This window comes from Magallana gigas, chromosome 4, assembly GCF_963853765.1.
Source record: "Magallana gigas chromosome 4, xbMagGiga1.1, whole genome shotgun sequence".
NCBI lineage: Eukaryota > Metazoa > Mollusca > Bivalvia > Ostreida > Ostreidae > Magallana > Magallana gigas.
Window position 1 is genome coordinate 16525751 of NC_088856.1, and position 23065 is coordinate 16548815.

Genomic DNA, 23065 nt, shown 5'->3' on the forward strand with positions numbered 1-23065 from the left:
GTCAGACATTTGCTGCGGAACTTTCATTATTTTGGCGGAAGTTTTTATTTTACCATTTTGCACATGAAAGACCATGAAGACGAAGACTTTGAACGCTTTTACGGCTTTAGCAAAGTGTTTCATTAGATAGGTATGAATGGCCAGGAAAGATCAATTGTGTGATTATTAATTAAAAGGTACACGAAAAAGTACAATTATTTTTTCTCGAATAACAAAATAGGTGAATTAAAATCATGGTGAAACTACGTCCGAATTTACTTTAACAGTAAACTAATTCAACTAGGCTATGAACAGGTTTTACATACAGTCTTTAAATGATGTGATGTTTGACCGGTTGTAAACACCATGAGAACGAAGTGCAGTAATATGGGCAATATATGGATGCCAATGCTAGACTATTGATTGTTTCTTAACTTGGGTCGTTGGATTGCCCCTACATTCAAAGGGAACTGGAAGTTATTGTAAATATATTGTATTAAAAAAAGAAGGAACATACAATGTATCTACAATAACTTCCAGTGCCCATGCTATAGGTCCCAAATCTGAGCTGCAGGTCTAGCTCCAGGTCATATAAAAATCATTTGGATTTTTCTTCATAAATGTTATTTTTAGCTCACCGAGACGAAGTCAGGGGGAGCTTATGCTATACCCTCGGCGTCGGCGTCCGGACCTGGTTAAAGTTTTTGTTGCAGGTCCTGTATCTAAGCTATTACTTGTCCTATCTTCACCAAACTTGCATGGATGATGCATCTGGACCTACTTATGGACTTGAAAGACTTGGATGCTGAATCTGAGCTATAGGTTTCGGATGCTGGAGGAGGTTAAGGTTTTTGGAGCAGATTAAAGTTTTTGTTGCAGGTGCCCTTTGATAGCAATATCTAAGTTACTGCAGGTCTGTACTTCACCAAACTTGCATGGATGGTGTGTCTTTTGATACTGATGCACCAGACAGGCTTGAGTGCTGAATCTGAGCTATAGGTTTCGGATGCTGGAGGAGGTTAAGGTTTTTGGAGCAGGTTAAAGTTTTTGTTGCAGGTACCCTATGATGATTATATCTTAGTTACTACTTGTCCTAACTTCACCAGACTTCCATGGATGGTGCGTCTTATGATACTGATGCACCAGACAGGCTTGAATGCTGAATCTGTGCCATAGGTTTCAGATGCTGGATATGGTTAAGTTTTTTGGAACAGGTTACATGTTTAATAGATAATAGTACTATTTCAAACTTGCATAGTTGATTAAACTGCAGAATGAATGAATCACAGAGGAAGCTTCAGATGCAGAGCTTGATCTCCATTATCAAGGATGCTAAAAAATATATCTTAGTTATTACAGGTCCTAACTTCACCAAACTTGAATGGATGGTGTGTCTTATGATACAGATGCACCTGACAGGCATGGATGTTGAATCTGAGCCATAGGTTGCGGATGCTGGAGCAGGTTAAGGTTTAAATTGCTAGTGCCCTCTGATGATGATATCTAAGTTACTGCAGGTCTGTACTTCACCAAACTTGCATGGATGGTGTGTCTTTTGATACTGATGCACCAGACAGGCTTGAGTGCTGAATCTGAGCTATATGTTTCGGATGCTGGATGAGGTTTAGTTTTTTTGGAACAGGTCACAAGTTTTATAGATGATAGCTTGCATAGTTGATTTAACTATATTATAAATGAAACGCAGAGGTTTCTTCAGATGCAGAGCCTGATCTCCATTATCAAGGATGCTAAAGAAATCTCCTACCTCACTCAAACCTGCTCGATAGATAGATGTGTTTGTGTTTGTTGATAAATGATATAACATGATTCCTATGATATAGTATTGTTTGGTATGAAACAATATAATATCATATGTAATATTATAAGAAGTTATATGATACTATATGATATTGTATCAATTTTTTTGATATTTTATGATATGATATTGTATCATGATATCGTTATGTATAGTATTGTATATTATGATACAATATTGTATAATATTATATTGTATCATACGATATTGTATAATATGATATTAGTGTCTGTAATATAAAATTATATCACATGAAATTGTATAATATGATACTGTAATATTATATAATATTGTATCATACGATATTGTATAATAAGATATTGGTTTATAATATGATATATTATCGCATCGCATGAAATTGTATTGTATGATATTGTAAAACATATTATTGTATTATATGATACAATATGTATAATATAAGTTTGGATTATATAATATTTTACTTTATCACATAATATTGGTATCATTTGATATGATACAATGTTGTATCAAATTATATTGTATCATATGATACAATATCATATTATGTATTAAAAATGATACAGTATCATACAATACCATACTATATTATACAATATAATATCATATGTTTCAATGTTACGATGTATTATATAATATGATATTGTAATATAATACTATATTGTTTTATATATAATGATATTGTATTATTTGATAAAAAACAATAATGTATAACACAATACAATGTCATATCATACGTTACAATATCATATCTCATCATTGTTTATTATGGTATTTTATTGTATTATATGATATATGTTGTAAATATGATAGGATGCAATATTTAATGTTATATTATTGTATTGATTAACAAATGAACATATGATTTTCATACAATTTTTTAACAGATGATATACGATATTGTGTCAAAACAGAATCCATGAATATCCAAGATCATAAAGTATGATTTTCATTTAATATGATAAAGGTGGTCTCTTAAAGGTGAAGTCTCATAAGGGTGATGTCTCGTCTCGGTGAGCTTTGTAATCTGTGATTACCTATGTTTCCATACTGCTATTAAATCATCTGCTTAGTGTTAGAAGGCTTTGTAGACACATGTCAGGGAACTCTTATATTGTGTAGAAAATGCTTTATCAACTAATTCATCACTAAATAATTTGCATTGTACCTTCAAAATCTATATATTTTTTATAGGAACATTAAAACCATACAATGTCAAATCCATTTGGGAGCTCCTCATCCCCATTTGGGTCATCATTTGGTGCACAAACGTCAAACCAGTCCCAGCAGGTATTCGGTGGGACATCATCACTTGCTTCTCCCTTTGGTCAAAGCTCTGGGACAACCTTTGGAAGTCCTGGGAATCCATCATTAGGATCAGGATCAGCAGTGTTTGGAGCACCAACAGGATCAAATGCTTTTGGGTCTGTTTCATCTGCATTTGGATCTACTGATAGCAGTAGAAGCTTTGGAGCTGGATCAACAAGCAGTGGTTTTGGGATGTCATCTGGAGGGTTTGGAGGAAGTATCACAGGGACTGGATTCCAGTCTGGAGCTGGGGGTTTTGGTGGAAGTTCTGCCTTTGGAACAACTACGGTAAATACTGGATTTGGAACAAGCAATGCTGGATCAGGTAGTGGTGGGTTTGGAGGTGGATTTTCTGGATCAACTCCAAGTGGTGGATTTGGAACAAGTGGATTTGGACAAGGATCCTCAGTGCTATCATCAAGTGGAGGCTTTGGGACAACCTTTTCCATGCCAACAACAGCTGGAGCTTTTGGATCTGGCTCTGTTTCAAGTGTATCTAGTAATCTGCCTGCTTTTGGGAAGTCGGTAGGATTTGGTTCTACAACTCAAACTGGGGGTAGCTTTGGAACAACACTCAGCACTTCCTCATCTGGATTTGGAGCAAATGGAGGCTTTGGTCCATCAACAGGTTAGAAATAAGAGGACTGCTACATTTAGTTCCAGTTATTTTCTTAAAATCTTCCTTTCAGCTGAGAGAGAATCATGATAGCTATTCCTATTCATTGTATTACATAACACTTTTTTGCATTTCTTTTTTTTTATCTATTGAAGGTGGTGCATCATCATTTGGGACAGGTGCAACATTTGGAGCCACAAATAAGCAAGGCAGTAAATGTATACAGATGTCTTCATCAGGAAATGCTGTGAACTCCCTACACTCCCAACCCACTCCTGCATTCTTTGGACAAGGCAATGTGTTTTCATCATCAACAGCTGGAAGTGGTGCAGTCAGCTCTGTTTCAGCTAGTGCCAAAACTGCATTTGGAACATCCACATCCATTGGGTATGGAAACTCAACAACTCCAGGATTTTCTGCCTTTGGGGCTGTTACAGGAACAGGAAATGCCCCTTTTGGCGGAATGCCGTTAGCACCCAGTGGAATATTAAGTGGAGGTCCTCCCAAAGAAAGAGGATCATTTGGTGGACCTACCCAATCAACATCCTCAGAGTTTAAATCTTTAACACAGGCGGATGAAGTTGGCCAGAAGTTTGGGGCGAAAGGGTCTACCGGTAGTAGTTCTGGTCTGTTTGGAAAAGGCTCCCAAATGTTTGGTAAACTGGAGTCCTCGAGTGCATCAAATGAAGGAGGGGCATCCAGAATGGGTGGGCAAACAGGATTTGGTCAAGATGAGCTGAACCAGGGATCAAAGGATAACGGAACAGGGGAGATAGTGGGATTGGTTCCTCCAGCCTCCAAGTTCATACTGAGAACTTCTGCTTCCAAAGCAATACAGTCCACAGCTGGTAATGACAGTAAGTCAAAGTCATTTATTGACAAGAAATGATAGAAGTACACACATGAAAAGTTTAAACATAAATAAGATTGAAATGAGAGTCTTGAAAATTTGCTTTTTTATTACTGTCTGTATCATACTACATTACACTATGGCAACATTTTTTGTTGAAAAAAAAAATGAAATGTACTTGCATCTCAAACAGTTTTAATTCAGTAAATTCATCTGATGTTTCATTTAACAAGGTTGTGAAACATCAACCACAAAATCTAAGAAGACGTTGTTCCATGAGGAAGCTTACTCAGGGCAGAGACCAGGTAAAACATGTGGAATTTAGTGTTTTTTTTAGTCAAAGAGTTTTTTCATAAACTTGCTGAATAATTTTAGATGTATATTAATAATATTTCATATTGTAGATGATGTATTTTAAGTAAAATGGTTGATATTCAAGAAACAAAAAATCCAAACTATTTAGCACTGGTTATTTTATGGTCCTGTCTATTAAACAACTACTGACATATTAATTAGAAATGAAAAAGAAGAGGACATATTCCGTAAGAATTTAATCCATTACTTTATAAAATTATCTGTGATGATATTTAGGATGTTTGATTCTAGGTGCTTCGCAGGTCTTATTTGGCAAGGCCATCGCTGGCTCACAGAACAGGGTCTGGAAACGGACCACAGATGGAGAGGAGGCCCGCAAAATAAAACGCAAGTCCAGCGACGGAACAGGTAAATCAACCCGAACTATATCATTTAAATAATTTTTGTTTTTGTTTTGAAGTTTTTTGTCTTTGTATGGTATAAGCTCAAGAAGCGTGGTGTAGTCTTCAATAGTTGTAGACCATATCATTAAATTAATGTACTGGAATATACTAGCATGGTGTTAAGGTGCATTGACCGCATGAAAAAGGATATAACTTAAGCTGCAATGAATTGCTCTTAATACAGATATATTGAAAACCAATAAATATTCTTCATTAATACATGTATGTAAAAGTGTTGTATGTTTGTGCAGTTATGCAATTAAGAATCTATTTTTTGTTCCTATAGAGGAAGAAAACCAAGCAAAAAGGACCACCACGATGAGGAGACATTCAGTGGCAGATGACAAAGACAGGGTCGCCTTGATCTGTAAGAATGTCCCGCCTCGATTCAACAACAGCCAGAAGCTTCGACAGCATTTCAGTAAATTTGGGGAGGTCGCCAGAGTTTTCCCAAAACCAGAGAGAGGAATGGCTACCATTCATTTCAAAACCCATGTAAGTCATTACAGTTACATGTATTTAATTAATTGTGATTTATTGATTAAAAATGAACCGGAATCCTTCAACGGATTTACCTGGTCAATAGATGGTTCAAATATAGACTTAAAAATATGTTCACTTTCTTAGACTTAATCATATAACATTAAAAACATTTCATCTGGAAAGAAATGTTAGGGAAATCTCAGTAATAAATAAAAACAGGACGACATTTGTTAGTTTCGGTTCTCATATGTCATGTTGATTTTTCTAGGAGTCAGCTTTAGAAGCCAAAAAAAAAGGAGCAGTTATCATGAAAGGAGAGAAGAGAATGGAGCTATTTTGGAGCTCTTACTCACCAGCAGGGAAAGTCCAGGCAAGAAAATCCTCAGCAGAAGATGCTACGGGTCAAACTGCTGGACCAATCAAAAGACAGGCCCAAGGTCAGTCAGTTACATAATACCAAGCGCAGCGAGAGGCGGGCAAAGCCCGCCTCGCGAAGCGAGGATTAATGGTAACACGTATATATAAGAAAATCAGTAAAAAATGAAAGTTGAATCAGGGGTAATAAGGCCCAAAAAAATTTCTTCCAGCCCTGGGCGCCGCCATATTGGCAGCCATTTTGTTTTTAAAAAGTTAGTTCGATCATTGATTGACTAGTACTTATCGATGTTTATTGTCCCTAAACTCGATTAAATAAGTTCCAGTGTTTCGATAGAAGGTAATTTAAATTAAAAGAAATTAAAAAGGAAACCAGATATTAAAGTTTCAAAAGTGCTTCAATCAAGAAACACGACTTGTTCTATGTATGTCTTATCAAATTATCAGATGGAAAATACATTAACGTCAAGAAACTGATCTTTTAGATTCTGAATAAAGTATTCAATTTTATTACATTGGCATTCATATGAATTAAATTGATGAACAATGAAAGAAGAAATTAAAAAAAATTCGGAATCACGTAACTCTCTTCGCTTATTTCCGAAGACAAAACTTGAACGTTTTACGTCTGAAATATGACGTCATAATGTACACTGAGCACGCGACGTTTAGTTTAACTTTGACGAATGATTTGAGTAGGCAACCATGCTGGCGGATCCTACTTGGTGCGATTTAAATAGATTTTATTATACAAAAATCAAACAGCACTGTGTTAAATCTGCGCTCGGTCCAACGGTCACACCGTTTATATAATATGCATGAAATAAAATTTGTATAACATACCAGTGGCTGATGTTTTTAATATGTTTATAATATAAAGAAAGATACAGCCTCATGATTCCAATGAACAGACTTCCTTTATTCTCTACTTCCTATTCAATATCATATACACATACATGCATGTTATGAATAAAAAAAATGTACACATACAAGAATTCTGCATAACTATTACAAAAAGATACTACAAAATTCAGTCTAATATTTCATTATTATGTTGATTGTTGAGAAATAAAAAAAACTTAAAATCAAATTTAATTTACAGTTTTTTTTTTCATAGGTATTGATAAATCAAATTTATTTTGACAATTTTTTGGGATAGTTTTAATAATTGATTTACAGTGGCTATTGCTAATCACAGTCCCTGTTAAAGATGTTTGTACTGTAGATACAACACGACAGTACAAATGGAGAAGAAATGAGGTGGATGATGAACTAGCCAGCATGTCAGGCACTGGTGACCTCAGTCAGCCCCAGCAGGAGGTCAAAGTTCAACCGTCACAGTCCACTGACCGAGGAGCACGTCACTCCAGCCCTGTGCCCAGCACATCAGGGTCAAGCGTAGCCATGGTAACAAAAGTAGATCAAGGTAAGAATGTTAGGAAATAACAAGGAAGAATGAAATTTTAACCTGAATTAAACTTTTATTTATGTTTGTTCATTTATATATACAGGTATCTTGTTTTTAGAAATATTTAGTAATGAAATAATTGTTTGATAAAGCTTCCATTACTACTCTGAAGAACGCCACTGCTAGAAGTAATTCAGATAAACTGCATATCCTCAATCTACGGGACAAAGTTAACAGGCATGGTAGGTCAAGACAAGTTTTATTGACCAGATCAATACATCAGAAAGGTATAAAGGCAATATATTAGTGCATAAACATGTATACATAATTGTACAAATATCAGTTTAATCATTTGTTTCTTGTTAAAACAAGAAAGTTTCAGAGAATATTATATTTTTCATCAAACATGTAAATGCAAGTATGTTAATACGTTCATCAAATTAGATTGGCAATACCTAATGATAAAGTACTTTATGACTTGAAAAAGTAAATTCCAGAATTCTTTCATTAGTACTTAAACTTGCAAATGGGTTAATTGAAAATGAAACAATTTTTAGGTGACCCCACACAATACATGGAGTATCATTATTAGTCGCTTTTTGAGAACAAGAACACTCTTTATTTTTATTACAGGTTCTAAAAAGCAGGCAGACTTAGCCACGGCCAAAGCCTTTGTAGGGAGCTGTACGGACATGTGTCCCGAGAAAGAGCGTTATGACCGAGAGGAGAAACGAAGGCTTCATAACTACGAAGTCCTTCAGGGCACTGAGGGGGTAGGTCGCAGGGGGGCAAGGTCACAGGGTGAAAGCTAGAGCCTTACAACAGAAGTTTTAAATTTTATTTCACTGTAGAAAACTCTCTACACATCAAGCCTTTCAAATGGTATTTTGCAAATACTTTAAAACTTATTGGTGTCTCCAATGAATTTTTGCAGACTGGCAATCCACAAGTTAACCATTTCTTGGCAGTGAAGGAGTATAGTCGATCATCAGCGGATCAGGTTAGTTTGAACTTCATTAGTTTGTAGTGACATCATCAACATAATTATTATAATCCACACTGAGTATGGTTATATATTAACTCTAATATTAATACAGTTTACATATTTCTAAATGGAAGACAAAATCAATGCATTTTGATCAAAGGACAGGCTAATTTCCTATTTTTAGCCCTAATTTTCAGTGACAAGTTTTATTTTCCTATAGAACTGAGATTTTTAATACTCTTACAAGTATTGTATTATATTATTTCAATTTTAATGCTAATTGTCTTGTACAGTTTTCTGCAATATAGTTATAGACATAATTAGTACATGTTTTGTACATTTGATCAACAGGAGGAACCCCTGCCGTATGAACTGAGGACTCTCCCCACCCTCACCTTAACGATGACCTACTTACTGAGCAAGATCGCTGACCGTGGGGAGGACGGAAAATGGGGTGATTGGTTCGATTTCTTGTGGAATAGGACTCGAGGCATTCGGAAGGTAACTGTACTACATCTGTAATATTAAAGTTTTGACCAGAATTCTGGATCGATAATGTTCGACCATGTTGCTTCCGTATTTTGTAGTTTTAGTTTCCGGTTATGAATAAAAAGATGGAAAACTCGTCACGAGTTGAAACTTTATTCCTTTCGCATCCATCGGCTATTTATTATAAACATCAAGACCAGAACATAGCATATTTTTTTATGCATGCTTCCTTCTACAAGGAAAATATAATTCGCAACATTGTAATTCTAGATTCAGTCATTTTTATATTTCCTATGTATAATTCTTGTTGTGTTACACTTTACATGATTAAATGCACACGCTTATCTACCTGAAGATGTTTTATTGGCTGACGCACATATATTACATGGCAAAATAATGCATAATAGCATATTCTTCATAAGGAGAACAATGTAAATAGATACATTGAAAATACATGACTTCAGCGGTGTTTGATTATATGATTTTTTATACGACATACACATCTGAGCCTGCCCTTTTCAGGAGATCACCCAGCAACAGTTTTGTAATACAGAGAGCACAGCTCTGCTGGAAAAGTGTGTCCGCTTCCACATCTTCTGTGCGGAGCGACTCTGTGAAGAGGATATGCATTCGTTTGACGATAAAATCAACAACGAGAACATGACAAAGTGCCTACAGACGCTGAAGGAGAACTACTCGGACCTGGAGAAGAAGCAGGAGTTCTGTCCCAATGAGGCAGAGATGAGGTGTTACATGGTCTTAATGAATCTCAACCAAGGAGATATCCTAAGGTAGGTTCAAATGCAGATCCCAGTCCTGGATCAAGGCAGTGCCTGTTGCCTAATCCAATCATGTTCTTTGACATAATAAAATGTGATCAGATCATATCCCCAGTTTCTTTCTCATACATGTGCAGTATGCAATTCTTGATATCTAAGCTTATAGATATCTTCCAGGACATGTACATGTAAATCTCTAAAAGTTAACTTTACAGTTTGTTATCTCTCTGGTGACTGATTCCTGCAGGGATTAAAGATAGAGTAACCTATTTTGATATCTGGGTACTAACAACAAAATGTCCTTTGTCTCCTTTTATTGTGTGTTCAACGATTATCATTGACTATGTATTTCTTAATTTCTTCCCAAGAACCATGAAAGAATTATTTTTTCATGAAAGTGATGCAACTAATGTGAAATCTTCAACTTATCAACTTAATATGTATGTCATGACTGTTTTGTAGAGAGACACAGCAGCTACGACCAGACGTACGAAACACGATCTACATTAATTACGCGCTACAGGTGTACGCGGCCCTGAACAGTAACAACTATGTTCGCTTTTTCCGACTGGTCAAGGGCGGATCTTTCCTGTGTGCCTGTATCATGCACAGGTAAATAATGACATTCTGAAACGCATGTTACATTTATGTCATGACAACAGTTACATTTATTTTATCACAACAGTCACATTTATTTTATCACAACAGTTACATTTATTTTATCACAACAGTTACATTTATGTCATCACAACAGTTACATTTATTTCATCACAACAGTTACATTTATTTCATCACAACAGTTACATTTATGTCATCACAACAGTTACATTTATGTCATCGCAACAGTTACATTTATTTCATCACAACAGTTACATTTATGTCATCACAACAGTTACATTTATATCATCACAACAGTTACATTTATGTCATCACAACAGTTACATTTATTTCATCACAACAGTTACATTTATGTCATCACAACAGTTACATTTATTTCATCACAACAGTTACATTTATGTCATCACAACAGTTACATTTATGTCATCACAACAGTTACATTTATATTTATTTATCACATCAGACTTTCTATGTGAAAATTCAAATCATTCAAGTTACAGAATTTTTGCCACTATGGTTTAATTTGATTTTGGGCAATTAAAAAAAAAACATCATCTCTAACTGAATAGATACAAAAGTTTTTAGTGCCACTTATTTCTGTTTATTTGACTCATAAGAGTTCAATAATGCAAACCTAAAAAAACCCATAAACCCCAGAAAATGGAAAATATGACTGCTACATATTTTTATGTGTTACCCTTCTTTCGGGAAAATTTTATATTTAGAAATACATGTATTTAGGAATATCTTTATCATTGCTTTAAAAAAAAATACATCCACATGCAAAAGCGATTTCTATTTAAAGAAATCATTATCTATGTTTGAACTTGCAGATACTTTACTCAAGTCAGAAAGAAAGCATTACAGATCCTGATAAAGGCTTATAGAAAAGGTGTACAGGTAGGTCTCTTGTGGGCAGTTAGGTAAATAATGATATTATAGATACTGAAATAAATCAAGTGTTCCTTAAATTGGTAAATGAGGATGCATTAGGAATTCTACATATTGAGTGCTGGCCATAAAAAAAAATGTTTTTGAGAATACACTTACTGTGGAATCATTAAAATTCAAAGTGGCTCAAATTTCATGGTATTTGAGGGTAGCCCTATTACACGAATTTACATCTTCTACGAAAACAAATTTTGAAAGAGTTAGTTTTCTTACTGAAACTGAAAATCAAAGCATCCACGAAACCACATCCACACGAAAAGGCAAAAAACCCAAGATCCACGAAAACTGGTTTCCACGAATTTGAATGATTCCACTGTTGTAATTGTCAGAACTTTTGGAGTGTAAGCAGTGTGTGTACAATTCCCTTATTTATAATTATTGTATAGCTTCCACTGGAAGACTTGGTCAGGACACTGGGATTTGATGATCAGAATGAGGCTGCCCAATTCTGTCAATTCTTTGGACTGACCACAGTGGATAATTGCGTCACTCTGGACAGGGGGGCATTCATCGACCCAGAAGAAAACTGGTGCCCACGTAGATCAGCCCTTATTGAGCAGAAACGAAATACTTCAATTGGGGAGGTACAGACCCTGAAACGTACTACTACACCAAAAAAGCGTGCGACTTTCGTGCGAGAAACGTTTCGTGTAAACCGTTTAGCGTTTCGTGTAAACCGTTTAGCGTTTCGTGTGAATCGTGAAGCGTTTCGTGTAAACCGTTTAGCGTTTCGGGCAAAGCGTGCAGCGTTTCGGGCAAAGCGTGTAAATCGTTTCGGGCAAAGCGTGCGAGAACCGTGTGAAACGTTCATCAGATTTCATTCGGAACTCTCTGAAAATTGAATTGTTTTAAAATAGCGCTCGTGTTAAACATTACTTTAAACTGATTGGCAAAACTCCTTTGAGATATTTTCGTGAAAAATATCTATAAGAAATTATATACTTATCTTTTTACAAAATTGAAATAATTTTTAACAAACAAAAGAAAAGTACGCGTATTGAAAGAAGACTAGTTACTGAGACTATTCGGCTGTGTACAACCAGTACACATAACCTCGGACATCGGGTAAGACCTGCACCTGGCCGAACCTGTCAATCAAACTCTGTGTATTCGTTTTCATTGGATGGTCACGCGTCTCTTTTTTTGTCAATAGCCAATAGAAATTTAATGACTTCAAGATAGCCGGAATCAGTATTTGTTGATGCACACAATGTCAATGATCGATTATTTACATGTAACATTAATTTGAACAAAATTAAATGTAAACAGAAAGAAAATATACCGTTCATTTCTATGAAATGCGGGAAGTAAATTCTTTTGAATCCCGATTAAAAATATTTCTACAAGTTATTATTTTAATTATTTAAACACTGATAACGGAAAACAACAAGTAATTAACACACTGAAATTTTCCTAAAATGTACACATGCAATTAATTATTATGGGAATCTATATGCATGGTACTTAATTCAAATAGATTATGATAGATATATTCTATGCCGTTATGCGGGGTGCCGGTTATGTATAGGAATATTTAAACAAAAATCTAAATCATTTTTCATTTTTTGTTCTTTTCGAAATCCGAAATAGAAATGACAACTTTCTTTATTGTTTAATCTATTGATTTTTTTCTGTGATATTATTAACGGAACATTTATTTACGCGAATGATTCGACATAAAAAAAATTAGTCGGTTGTTTTATAGCATTTTTCTAACTTATGTGACTAATGAGATTTTACATAACTTTCAAAATAATTACAGGTTTATTTACAGTAAGTATTTTTACATCGTATTCTCTGAAATCAATAAAATTATTAATGTGAGAAGAAAAAACAAATCCCGCCGAATACTGGAAAACCAAATTATCAATGTAAATAATCACAGGTTTATTTACAGTTAGCATTTTTACATCGTATTCTCTGAAACAAATAAAAATATTAATGTGAGAAGAAAAAACAAATCCCGTTGAATACTGAAAAAACCGATATCAGTTTGTAATCATACGGATTTTATTTTGGGTATTGAATATTGTGTTACGGTAACTTTTTTCTCTGAAATATTTATTATTTACGGTACCAATAAGAATCATGGATATTTCTTTTGAGCAATAAATATATTTATAGAAGTAATATTTTTGGCTCATTCTGTGAATAAATAATTTTTTACTTTAAATATAAGTACCAAATTAATTTAATCAATCAATTCAATACTTATGTACATATATGTTTCTAATATCAGTATTTCTATTATTTCGTGTTTTCTTAAAATTAATTCTTACTAACAGAGTCAGGGTAAAAATCCGAGAGGACCCGAATCGATCAGGATACAAGCGTGTCCAAAGCGTGTGAAAAGCGAGCAAATCGTTTCGTGCGAGAATCGTTTCGTGTAAACCGTTCAGCGTTTCGTGTAAATCGTTTAGCGTTTCGGGCAAAGCGTGCAGCGTTTCGTGTAAACCGTTCAGCGTTTCGTGTGAACCGTTTAGCGAGCGTGCAGCGAGCGTGTGGTGTAGTAGTACGTTTCAGGGTCTGTAATAATGGGATACTTATGTAAACCAAACATGTTGAAAATACTGTGTTTATTGGTAATAGCCAAAGCATTCAGATTTCCGTTAGTGTTAACCATGTTCTTATTTCTTAGGCTATAAATGGGGGTCCACTGCCTGTGTTTTCACCACCAAAACCAGAAAATAGCTTTGATGAGAATGGCAGGTTTATTGGCCAGATTATAGTTAAAGCTGCAGGTAATAGAATGATTGCATTTCAAACGTTTGTGGTATTTGTGGTCTTAATATGTTGATGAAGGATGTTCTAACAATTTTTGTTTGGTCGGTAGATCTAGTGGATTCTCCAAGGAAAGAACCAAAAAGTATCAGACCAGAAACTGACCACGCACCTGTTTCCACTGCAAGAGTGGTGACCCCCCAACCCCCAGCTGAAAGCAAACCCAAAGTCACTTTCTCATTAGAGGTACTGATGTTTTGATTGTTTTGCTTTGTCCTTCTGCCAATATGATTCTATTATGCTTTTACAAAGAAAGTTCTAGAGACAGTTTGACAAGACTTTATACTTACATGTAGGTTTGTAGTGGGGAGCTTTATTTACCGGTAAGTGGGCCATGATTTTCTTGCCATGGCATTCCCTATGAATTGTATTTTTTTTGCTTTTCCTCATTTTTCATGTTGATACATTTTATGGTTGTGGTTCAATTTCATGTTTATTCAAAGTGTTCTGTTTTATTGGATGTAGCTGAGAACAAGATACCATAAATGAATGGTAATTGATTGGTAAAACGCTTTGATCATAATTGTAGTGAAATCAAAATCATCTTAATAAATCACTTGGTACATTTCAACCTCTTTTAGCATCATACTTCTATCAGATTAACATTTGTATGTACTATGGAATCATCATTGTTCGTGGGGGACCAAAGTTAAGGGCTTTAGTGGGTAATTCTTGCCCATGAATTTACATCCCCATGAACCTATACACAATCATTTGTTTAATATTTATTAAAATTATATATTGGATTACACTACCAACGAAATTACGTCCCCACAAACCAGAAAAACTTTGGCTATCCACAAACATTGACCCTCACGAATAAAAATGATTCCATAGTATTTGTCAGTAATCTACATGATATTGGTTCTGTTTCAGGGAGTCAAGGAGGAGGCGAAGCTATTATTCTGGGAGGTGATCGATGGCCTTTGTCTGGAGATTGGACAGGAAGTGAAGCGTGACGTGGTGGACCCATTAATGGACCTCTCCCTGTCTGTGTACGATTCTGTCTCAACAGAAGTTGTCACCAAGTTTGTGTTGTAAGTTGGTCTGCGTTATATAAGTAACTTTATTGGAGAAGATTTTTGCTATCAGGCTTAGAAACTCTTAAATGGACTCTAGTTTAGTTTTAGTTTTGCACACAGTACACATTTATTGATTGATATTGTTTACACTAAGAAATTAAGGTTAGAAAAATTCTAATTCTCTCAAACAAATGATATTGTTATTTCAGAAAACAAATCACTATTATGGATGCTCATGCAACTCTTACAAATGAATTCAGAAAGAGATGTAGTGTCATTATATGAGCAAAAAATAAATTCACTTAATTCACTTAAGAAATTTTTAGATGAACCATCTAGCAAAAGAATTTCTATCTTAAACATTGAGTACTGATTTAAAGTACTGTTACAGTAGGTTTTGGGAAATTCCGATATCCTGTATAAAGTTTTAAAGTTAACACCTTAGCTTACCTACACAATTATCATAATGATAAAAAAAAATGTGTAATTCTCTCACTTTATACACAATTGTCAGTTTTTGAATTGAGCTAGATTTGCTATATTCTTTATAAGGGAGATTGCAGATGCAGTGAAAACCCTACAGGAGCAGCAAAAGGCAGAGAGGGAAGCCCAAGCACGCAACGCTGCAGCAGTTCAGATAACCAGTGAGATTCTCAAGGAGGTCCTGAATGAGGAAACACTCAACTCAGCCACCGAAGAGTTCAGGCAAGTTGTTCTGGTTTATTATAGAAGTTTGTCCTTTATTAGTTTGATGAATGAACTTTTAAGTCAAAAAAGGTTCCATTGTTACACATTTCAAACATCTCCTTGTTATTTTGATTCAGTGTTCAAACAAACACACTTGATGTTTCTCGTGATAAAAACTATAACCATCTCCTATTAATGTTAGGAAGAGGGTATATTTTTATTCATTAGAAGTAAAATAGTTAGTGCAAGGTGCTTGTGTGATTTATGAAATGTGATTTATGAAAAAACTTGATTTAATTTGATATTTTTTAAATACAGGGAAGTTCAAGCTGAATTGAAGAGACAAAGAATTGAAAGGTGTTCTGCAGAAGTTGCAATGGCAATATTAAATACCTCTGTACTGGACATGACCCACTCTCTCTCTGAAGAATTTTACCAAAAAGATGTGGTAGAGCGACTGCAGCGATTGGCCGACCAGGAACATTGTGTCAAGGTCAAGAGAGCGGGCCGCTTTTTCCAGATGTGGAAAGCTCAGCACTCTGCTCGCGTCAAGTTCAAGCGCTCCATGCTGGATTTTCCTTCATCCAGTGCCATGATGGACCCAGCACAGCAGGTAGAGGCTCTGATTCCAGACGGGAGGAGAGAGGAGATTCAGGAAGAAGGGTTCTATGTGACCCAGACCACCAAACTGTCCCTGGAGTCGCCAGTGGAGTATGTGAAGCGATTGGAAGCCGAGGAAAAAGTGCTAACGGCACACGAGATCTACAGAAATCTGTGTCGGCAAAAAGCTTGGAAACCTTTGGATGTTGGGTCGCTAGTTGGGCATCAACTTTTGCTTCAAAACAAAGAGGCTATTAAAAGTAGGTCTGAAATTGTGATAATATTTTACCAGTGTTACAAATATTCAAAGTTGTAAAGAGAGCAATATTTCTGATAGATTTGGTATGAAGGGGATCTCAGAAAACCACATGTAACCATAGAAACCACAATTTGTAGTTCCACTTACGTGATAATGATGGTTATTGAATATGTCCTTATAAGTGATACATATTCTTTGTCTTCTTTTATGAAAATATTCTTGATTTAAATTAGGAAGAAATTGCACTTTTTACAATTTTTTTCTTTGACGTCCATATGCATGAGCCAAATGTAATTTTTTCTGAATTTCAAAGTATATATTTTGCATGATTAAGATTGTATGGTTTATAATGAATTTTAACTTTTTGTGTACAATGATGTACTAGCATTAGCTCTCTTTCTTTCTATGTTATTAGGAGATCCAAGCTGTGGTAACATTTTCTGGAAGCTGGTGATTTCTCTACCTGACCCTGACCTTATCCAGACCCAGCACCAAGGTCAAGGTCTCCAGCAGCTCACCAAGTGGCTCAAGGCCAAGTTCCACCGAGGGATGACCACGTCTCAACACCTCTCCTCTGTACAGGTACTGAAAACATGCTTTAATTCATGGAAAAGACCGGCATTCAGTTTATGTTCCTTTAAAAAAAAAGCGCTGTTACCATAGTACCTGTGCAAATTTGATTTTCCTTGAAATTATAGTAGGTACATTTTACTCCATGACATTTAAGGATGTTTTGATTTTTAGTTTGGTGTCTGTCTTCATATTTTATCTGCAGTTGAATATAATCTGTATATAATGTACGTGAGTTAGAAATAGACATTAATATACAGAACGTTATGTTTGCTATAAACTTTGAACCAGATGGAAATGATAAAAATCCAAAAGAAGAATGAAAAAGAGAAGTTCACATGTGATCTTTTATATGTTGTCTTTAATCAGATGATGTATATAGCTCTTGAAATGGTTTCTTCTCTTTCTTGTAGAATGAGTTGTTAAGTTTGTACAAAGTGCCAGTCACCCTAAACTCTCTACAAGTCTCTCTGGGGGTTTGTGTGAGGCTCCTAGAGGGAAATATAGCTATCAGTGACATTACAGGCAGCCTGCAGGGGGCCTCAGCTCTCTTCTTTGTCCTGCCTCCAGCAATCAGTGAGGACCCAGAGTGGGTATGTTGATTATTAAATGACCTTGGTTTTAAGCTTAGTGTGGAATGTGATAGGGGGCTCTTTACTTAATGATTGACTCCTCACAATCTGTTTAACATCAGCACTTATGATATAGCCTCTTTAATGTAAAATTTATCAGCATTGAAAAGTAGTGAGAATTTAGAGATATTATATGTTTTATTACATAGGAGGGGTGCTTTATACTAGTTATTTTATTTTCAGTTTGATGCATTAATTTTTGTAAAGAGTGAAATTTTAGGCTGTAAATGAATGTAAAGAATTGACCTGGATTTAGAAAAAGCTATTAACGGCTAAAAATAATAGCTGTGTAGATAATTTTACGTCTATCTTTGCTTCAAACAAAACCAAAATTTAATTATTGTCAAGCTTTTGTTAGATATTATTATGTTGTGTATAATGTTTACTTTATTCATCTGAGAATTATATTCTCATTACCAGAGTCTGTGGGAAGATGAGAAAAGGAGACTTGAAGGACTCTTAAGAAGCAAGCCTATCTCTCCTCCGCTACCATTGGTTGTGATATGCCCTGTTCCAGCCAATGAGAATGTAGATGAGAACTTTGTGCAGAGATGTCTGAACATTGATGATTTGGTGGCCGAGAAGCTGATCAGTTGCATGTCATTGTATGTTATAGAGTATGATGAAGATTTACCAGAGGGTGTGGAGGTCAATGACCCAGAGGTTACAGAAAAGGTAAAATGGAAGGGAAGAAAAGCTTTATATCAGTGGATCTAATTACAGTAAAACTTGGTTATAGCGAAGTCCAAGGGACCAATGGATTTACTTCGTTATATCCGTAATTCTTTATTTCCGTTTAACGAATTCATGATAATAGCTATTGCGAGTTCTCTATATACATGTATTCTTTCACCAAACTATAATTTTTGCTAATTGGGGCTTAAAATAAAAATGCATTACTTTGATACCTTTAACAATTGGATTGTGAATTGAAAAATTTATATGAAAATAAATTCATTGAAACTATTATATTAAATGGTGGTGCAAACATATATGATTTTAAGAAATAATTGAAAAAGGAATTCTATGATATATTTAAAAGAAAATTGTTAACTAAAGTGGAATTTATTTTTCTAACTAACTGTCTGTGTTTTATTAGATGAGACTAACTATCTGTGTTATCTTAGATGAGACTAACCGCCAGTGTTATGTTTAGCTTTCAGACAGAGTGAGATGGTTGGCGGAACAGTTCCCTGGGACCCCGGGTCTCCAGACTCAGTACTGTAGGTCTGTGGTGGAAGACTTCCTACAGGAACACTTCTACAGCAGAGTGTTGTATAACCTCAAACAGCGCAAACTTCAGGGTTACCTGCACCAGGTAATGAGTCGTCCCATGTTGTGGTTCAATTAATATTCATGGAAACAATTCTCATGAATTAAATGATTTTCTCAGTTTTAACTTGAAACTGTCAAACTATGTCAATTAGTGGACAGTGATCCTATCAATACAATGTCTGATTAGAAACTACCCTTTGCTGAACATTTAATTTCATGGATCTACTTTTAAAAGAACAAAATCCACAAACATTGGTATTCAACAAATGCTGATAAAGCCACAGTAAACTGTAGTGCTTCCTCATTTTACATTTTTCGAAAAATAAATTTATTGGTAGTATAGTTTCAGTGATTTGATTCAATAGTGAACTCTTATCAAAGCAAACTTTATCATATCACGTCTACATGGTTTTTTTTTTATAATTGTTCTGATTTCTGTTTGTTCTACAGGATCCAAACACAATGATATCTCTATACAATGCTGGCATTGTCCATTTACAACAAGTGCTCACGTCGCCAAAGCTGTCCGATCACTCCTGGCCAGTCAGTGAATTTACTCATTCAAGAAGACATGGTTAGTTTAGATTGTGAACATTCATGGTTAATTTCTGGAAAAAAAATATTGGAAAATTTTGATATTAGAACTCTTTTTTTGATGCACAAGTACATATATTTAGAAAAGAAAACTGCCTTGGGGCTAAATTTAATTTTTTGCCTTAACTTGCAAAAAACCCACCGAAAACTGTTAACTGATGTATGTTATTGTTTCAATTTATCGTCTCTGTTTTCAAGATTTGCCTCCCCTGTACTGGAACACTGACCAACACTTGACAATGGTCTCTGACCTTCTGGCCGACCTTCAGCTCCCCAGCTTTACGTACAGTCAGGAGGAGAAAGATGATTGGTCGACAGTTTGTCAGGATGTCTGGGCATATGTACAGCGCATCGTCGACGGATTCTCACCTTCCAATTCTGTGGATTTTGCATCAAAGTAGGTTTGAAGAAGAGGGAGAAGATAGGCAATCTGTAAGATTTTGGTCCCTCTAAACCTTTTAATTTATTCTGAGAAACTTTGAAGGCTATAATTAGAATAAATAGATACCCAGCATCAACTTTCAAGTCATCTTGGTTGATGATCAAGTAGTTTTAGATTTGAATATTTGATGGCTTTTGATGACACTTTGTTTCTTCACCCATTTCTTAGTTTCTTCACCCATGTCTCAGTATTTATTCAAAATTGTCCTTTAACATACAATTTAACAGTTCATCAACTTGGTATTACAAGTCATCTTCTAGTTCAGTTGTGGAAATAATTTTGAGTTAAAATTTAGCAAATAATGAAATGACAGAGACATTTTATTGAGAATGTGTAAAACATAAGTTTGGCCCATATTTCAGAATTCGAGTTCTTCTACATCGAACTCGTCGGGATTTTGAGGACACCTGTGACCTTTGTACCGGAGTCAGTCGCTGTGACCCAACCTACATCAACATGCCATGGACTGACCTCATTATGGCCTGTGTAGAGTTTAAGATTACTGAAGCTGACTTCATGGACCCTAACTCAGAGGTACTTTGTGATTTCTAATATGATCAATGATAATACTGTAATTAAGTCTATGTACTAATTTATGTAAGTGATGTGACAATTGAGGTACTTGGTGATTTTTAATATGATACTGTAATTAAGTTTATGAAGTTGTATAAAGTACCCATGGCAGGAATTGATATTTATCACATGTTTTTCTCAATATACGTTGGATATCACTCATGGGATACATTTTTGATATTCCACTGTGTGTTCTTGCGCCACGTGACGTCACAATTAAAAACTACATAGTTTCAGGTGGATGACTGATATAGAATGAATAGGTAACAAAACAACTCAGTTGGAAAGTGTACAGTAGTAAATGTGAAGCACTTGATGCTGTTTTATTTGTTTTCCACTAATTGATAAAAGTATGCTTGAAAGTAGAGATTTTGTTCGTTAATCTTTAAGGACCTCTTTTCCGTGCGTAAAGTTGTTGACGTCTTGTAGCAAATGTGTTGTGCGGCTCACTATTATAGTTTTAATAGAAAAAATTGAAGTTAAACAAAAGACGTGGTGAAACGTGATAAGAATAATCTCTTATGATTTGCGATGGGATATGATATATGATATGATATCGCCAAGGCTCAGGGGTAGAAAACCTGCAACTCGTCGGATAAAAATTGTATATCATCACAAATCATGAGAGATTCTATACATATATGCTTTAACACAATTTTTCATGAAAACATATTTTTCAGTCTATAGAATAGATAATCTATTAGATCTGTGAAAAAAAGTAGCATGTCCAAAACAATTAAGGAAACTGAGTAGTCGACAAATAAACCATCAGATATACCTCTAATTAAAAAATGATGTAATAATGTATTATTCAGTATAATTAAAAACTCCACAAATTTTAAATGTAAAATCAAATTTTTCCTATATCTTTATACACAGCTTTTTCCTAATACTTTAGTATAAAAATGTCTCTACTGATAACCAAAAAATGTGTTTACTTTAATTTATTTATTTAAAAATGCTGTATAATTTTTGACTGTTTAACAGACAGGGATGGATGAGTTGGTGCTGGCGTATGACAAGGAGGCCCTCTTGGCCTTTGATCCTCCTTCAGAGTGGCGCTATCTGGAAAATGACCAGGATAGAGAAGGTTGGTTGAAACTAAAACGTATACTCATAAAAATAATGCTCGTGTTTGTCTCCCTTGTTAAATCAATTGATTTTTAGGATGACTTGATATTTGTAAGCCATCCATTTAAACTTTCTATCTATAGATGTTATGATATATATCTATTTGTTGGAAAGTATCTCCATCTTGGACATCTGTAACACAACTGTTTGCATATTCCAAGGAGCAAAGAGCTCTGTACCTGAATTTAGGAATTATTTATACATTGAATAATTGCATTTTTCTTATTTTGCAGAAACTGTGTCTTTGGAAACAACATTTCAGAGAGCTGCAGCAAGAAAGTGTTCACAGAAAGAAAGCCTCTCAAATAGCAGACAAAAGAATGCAGTTGTCAGAACTAAAGAAAAGTTGGCATCTTTGGACCCGCTACCAAAGGCAGTGCATGATGCTACTCGGACATCTACTCTCCTGTCAACAACCATTGAAGAAGAAAAACTTAAATCTAAACAATTCGAGAAATACCTTGAGAGTTTAGTGAACGGTTCAGACTTGAATAAAACAAACATCCCGGACATCTCACATATTCCTACGTGGAGTGTGTACGAGTATGAACAGGAAGAGAGTAAGATTTCCCAGAATACCATTCAGGAATCGTTCTATAAGACAGAGGCCAGTGTTTGGAACTATGGACCTTATAATCTGGACAAGACGCTGGGCCAGCCTCGGGTCTCTGAACAGTTTGTCCAGCTAGAGGAGAATCTAAAGTCAGAGAGGAGGGCCAGTGATGTGTTTGAGTTACAACTCCAGAGGTGGATGCAGACGGGCGTCTGATACATATATGTATTGATAAGTGCTATATTTGATACAATAATGCAAAAAGTGCATTAATGAATAATATTTAAAAGTACGCATTTTAATGTACATTAATAAATGTTGATGTTGTGGAGTACGGTACATGTGTAATATATGCAATTACATGTAAGTTTAAAACTTATTAAATATATCATGTGTTCATGATTTTGTTGTACAAAATGTTGTGCTTTCCATTGTTTTCATGAAGATTTGTGGTTATATAACCATTAAACAATTGAACAATGTTCACTTTAAAAGATGATACTAGTTTTACAAAAAAAGTATCATGTTTCTGATATCATCACTATTACATCA

General features: G+C 35.0%; 1 protein-coding gene across 4 annotated transcripts; it reads left to right on the forward strand.

The window, feature by feature from the left end:
- Positions 1 to 22: 22 nt before the first annotated feature.
- Positions 23 to 22796, forward strand: LOC105340178 (germinal-center associated nuclear protein). 4 transcript variants are annotated; one of them, XM_034451787.2, is made up of 31 exons: positions 23 to 130; positions 2969 to 3710; positions 3854 to 4555; positions 4782 to 4853; positions 5155 to 5271; positions 5593 to 5801; positions 6058 to 6226; positions 7390 to 7590; positions 7725 to 7814; positions 8206 to 8345; positions 8507 to 8572; positions 8909 to 9058; positions 9569 to 9837; positions 10288 to 10437; positions 11277 to 11343; positions 11781 to 11978; positions 14033 to 14135; positions 14228 to 14361; positions 14472 to 14498; positions 15052 to 15212; positions 15750 to 15902; positions 16203 to 16744; positions 17159 to 17325; positions 17727 to 17906; positions 18366 to 18620; positions 19102 to 19263; positions 19671 to 19794; positions 20013 to 20211; positions 20619 to 20790; positions 21817 to 21919; positions 22194 to 22796. In XM_034451787.2, exons 2-31 carry the CDS (start codon positions 2987 to 2989, stop codon positions 22727 to 22729), a joined length of 6342 nt encoding a protein of 2113 aa, XP_034307678.1. In that variant the 5' UTR covers positions 23 to 130; positions 2969 to 2986; the 3' UTR covers positions 22730 to 22796. The 4 variants fall into 4 exon arrangements, with proteins under 4 accessions (XP_034307678.1, XP_034307677.1, XP_034307679.1 ...); XM_034451786.2 differs by having other exon boundaries at positions 36 to 176; XM_034451788.2 differs by having other exon boundaries at positions 36 to 176; positions 3854 to 4546.
- Positions 22797 to 23065: the final 269 nt, after the last annotated feature.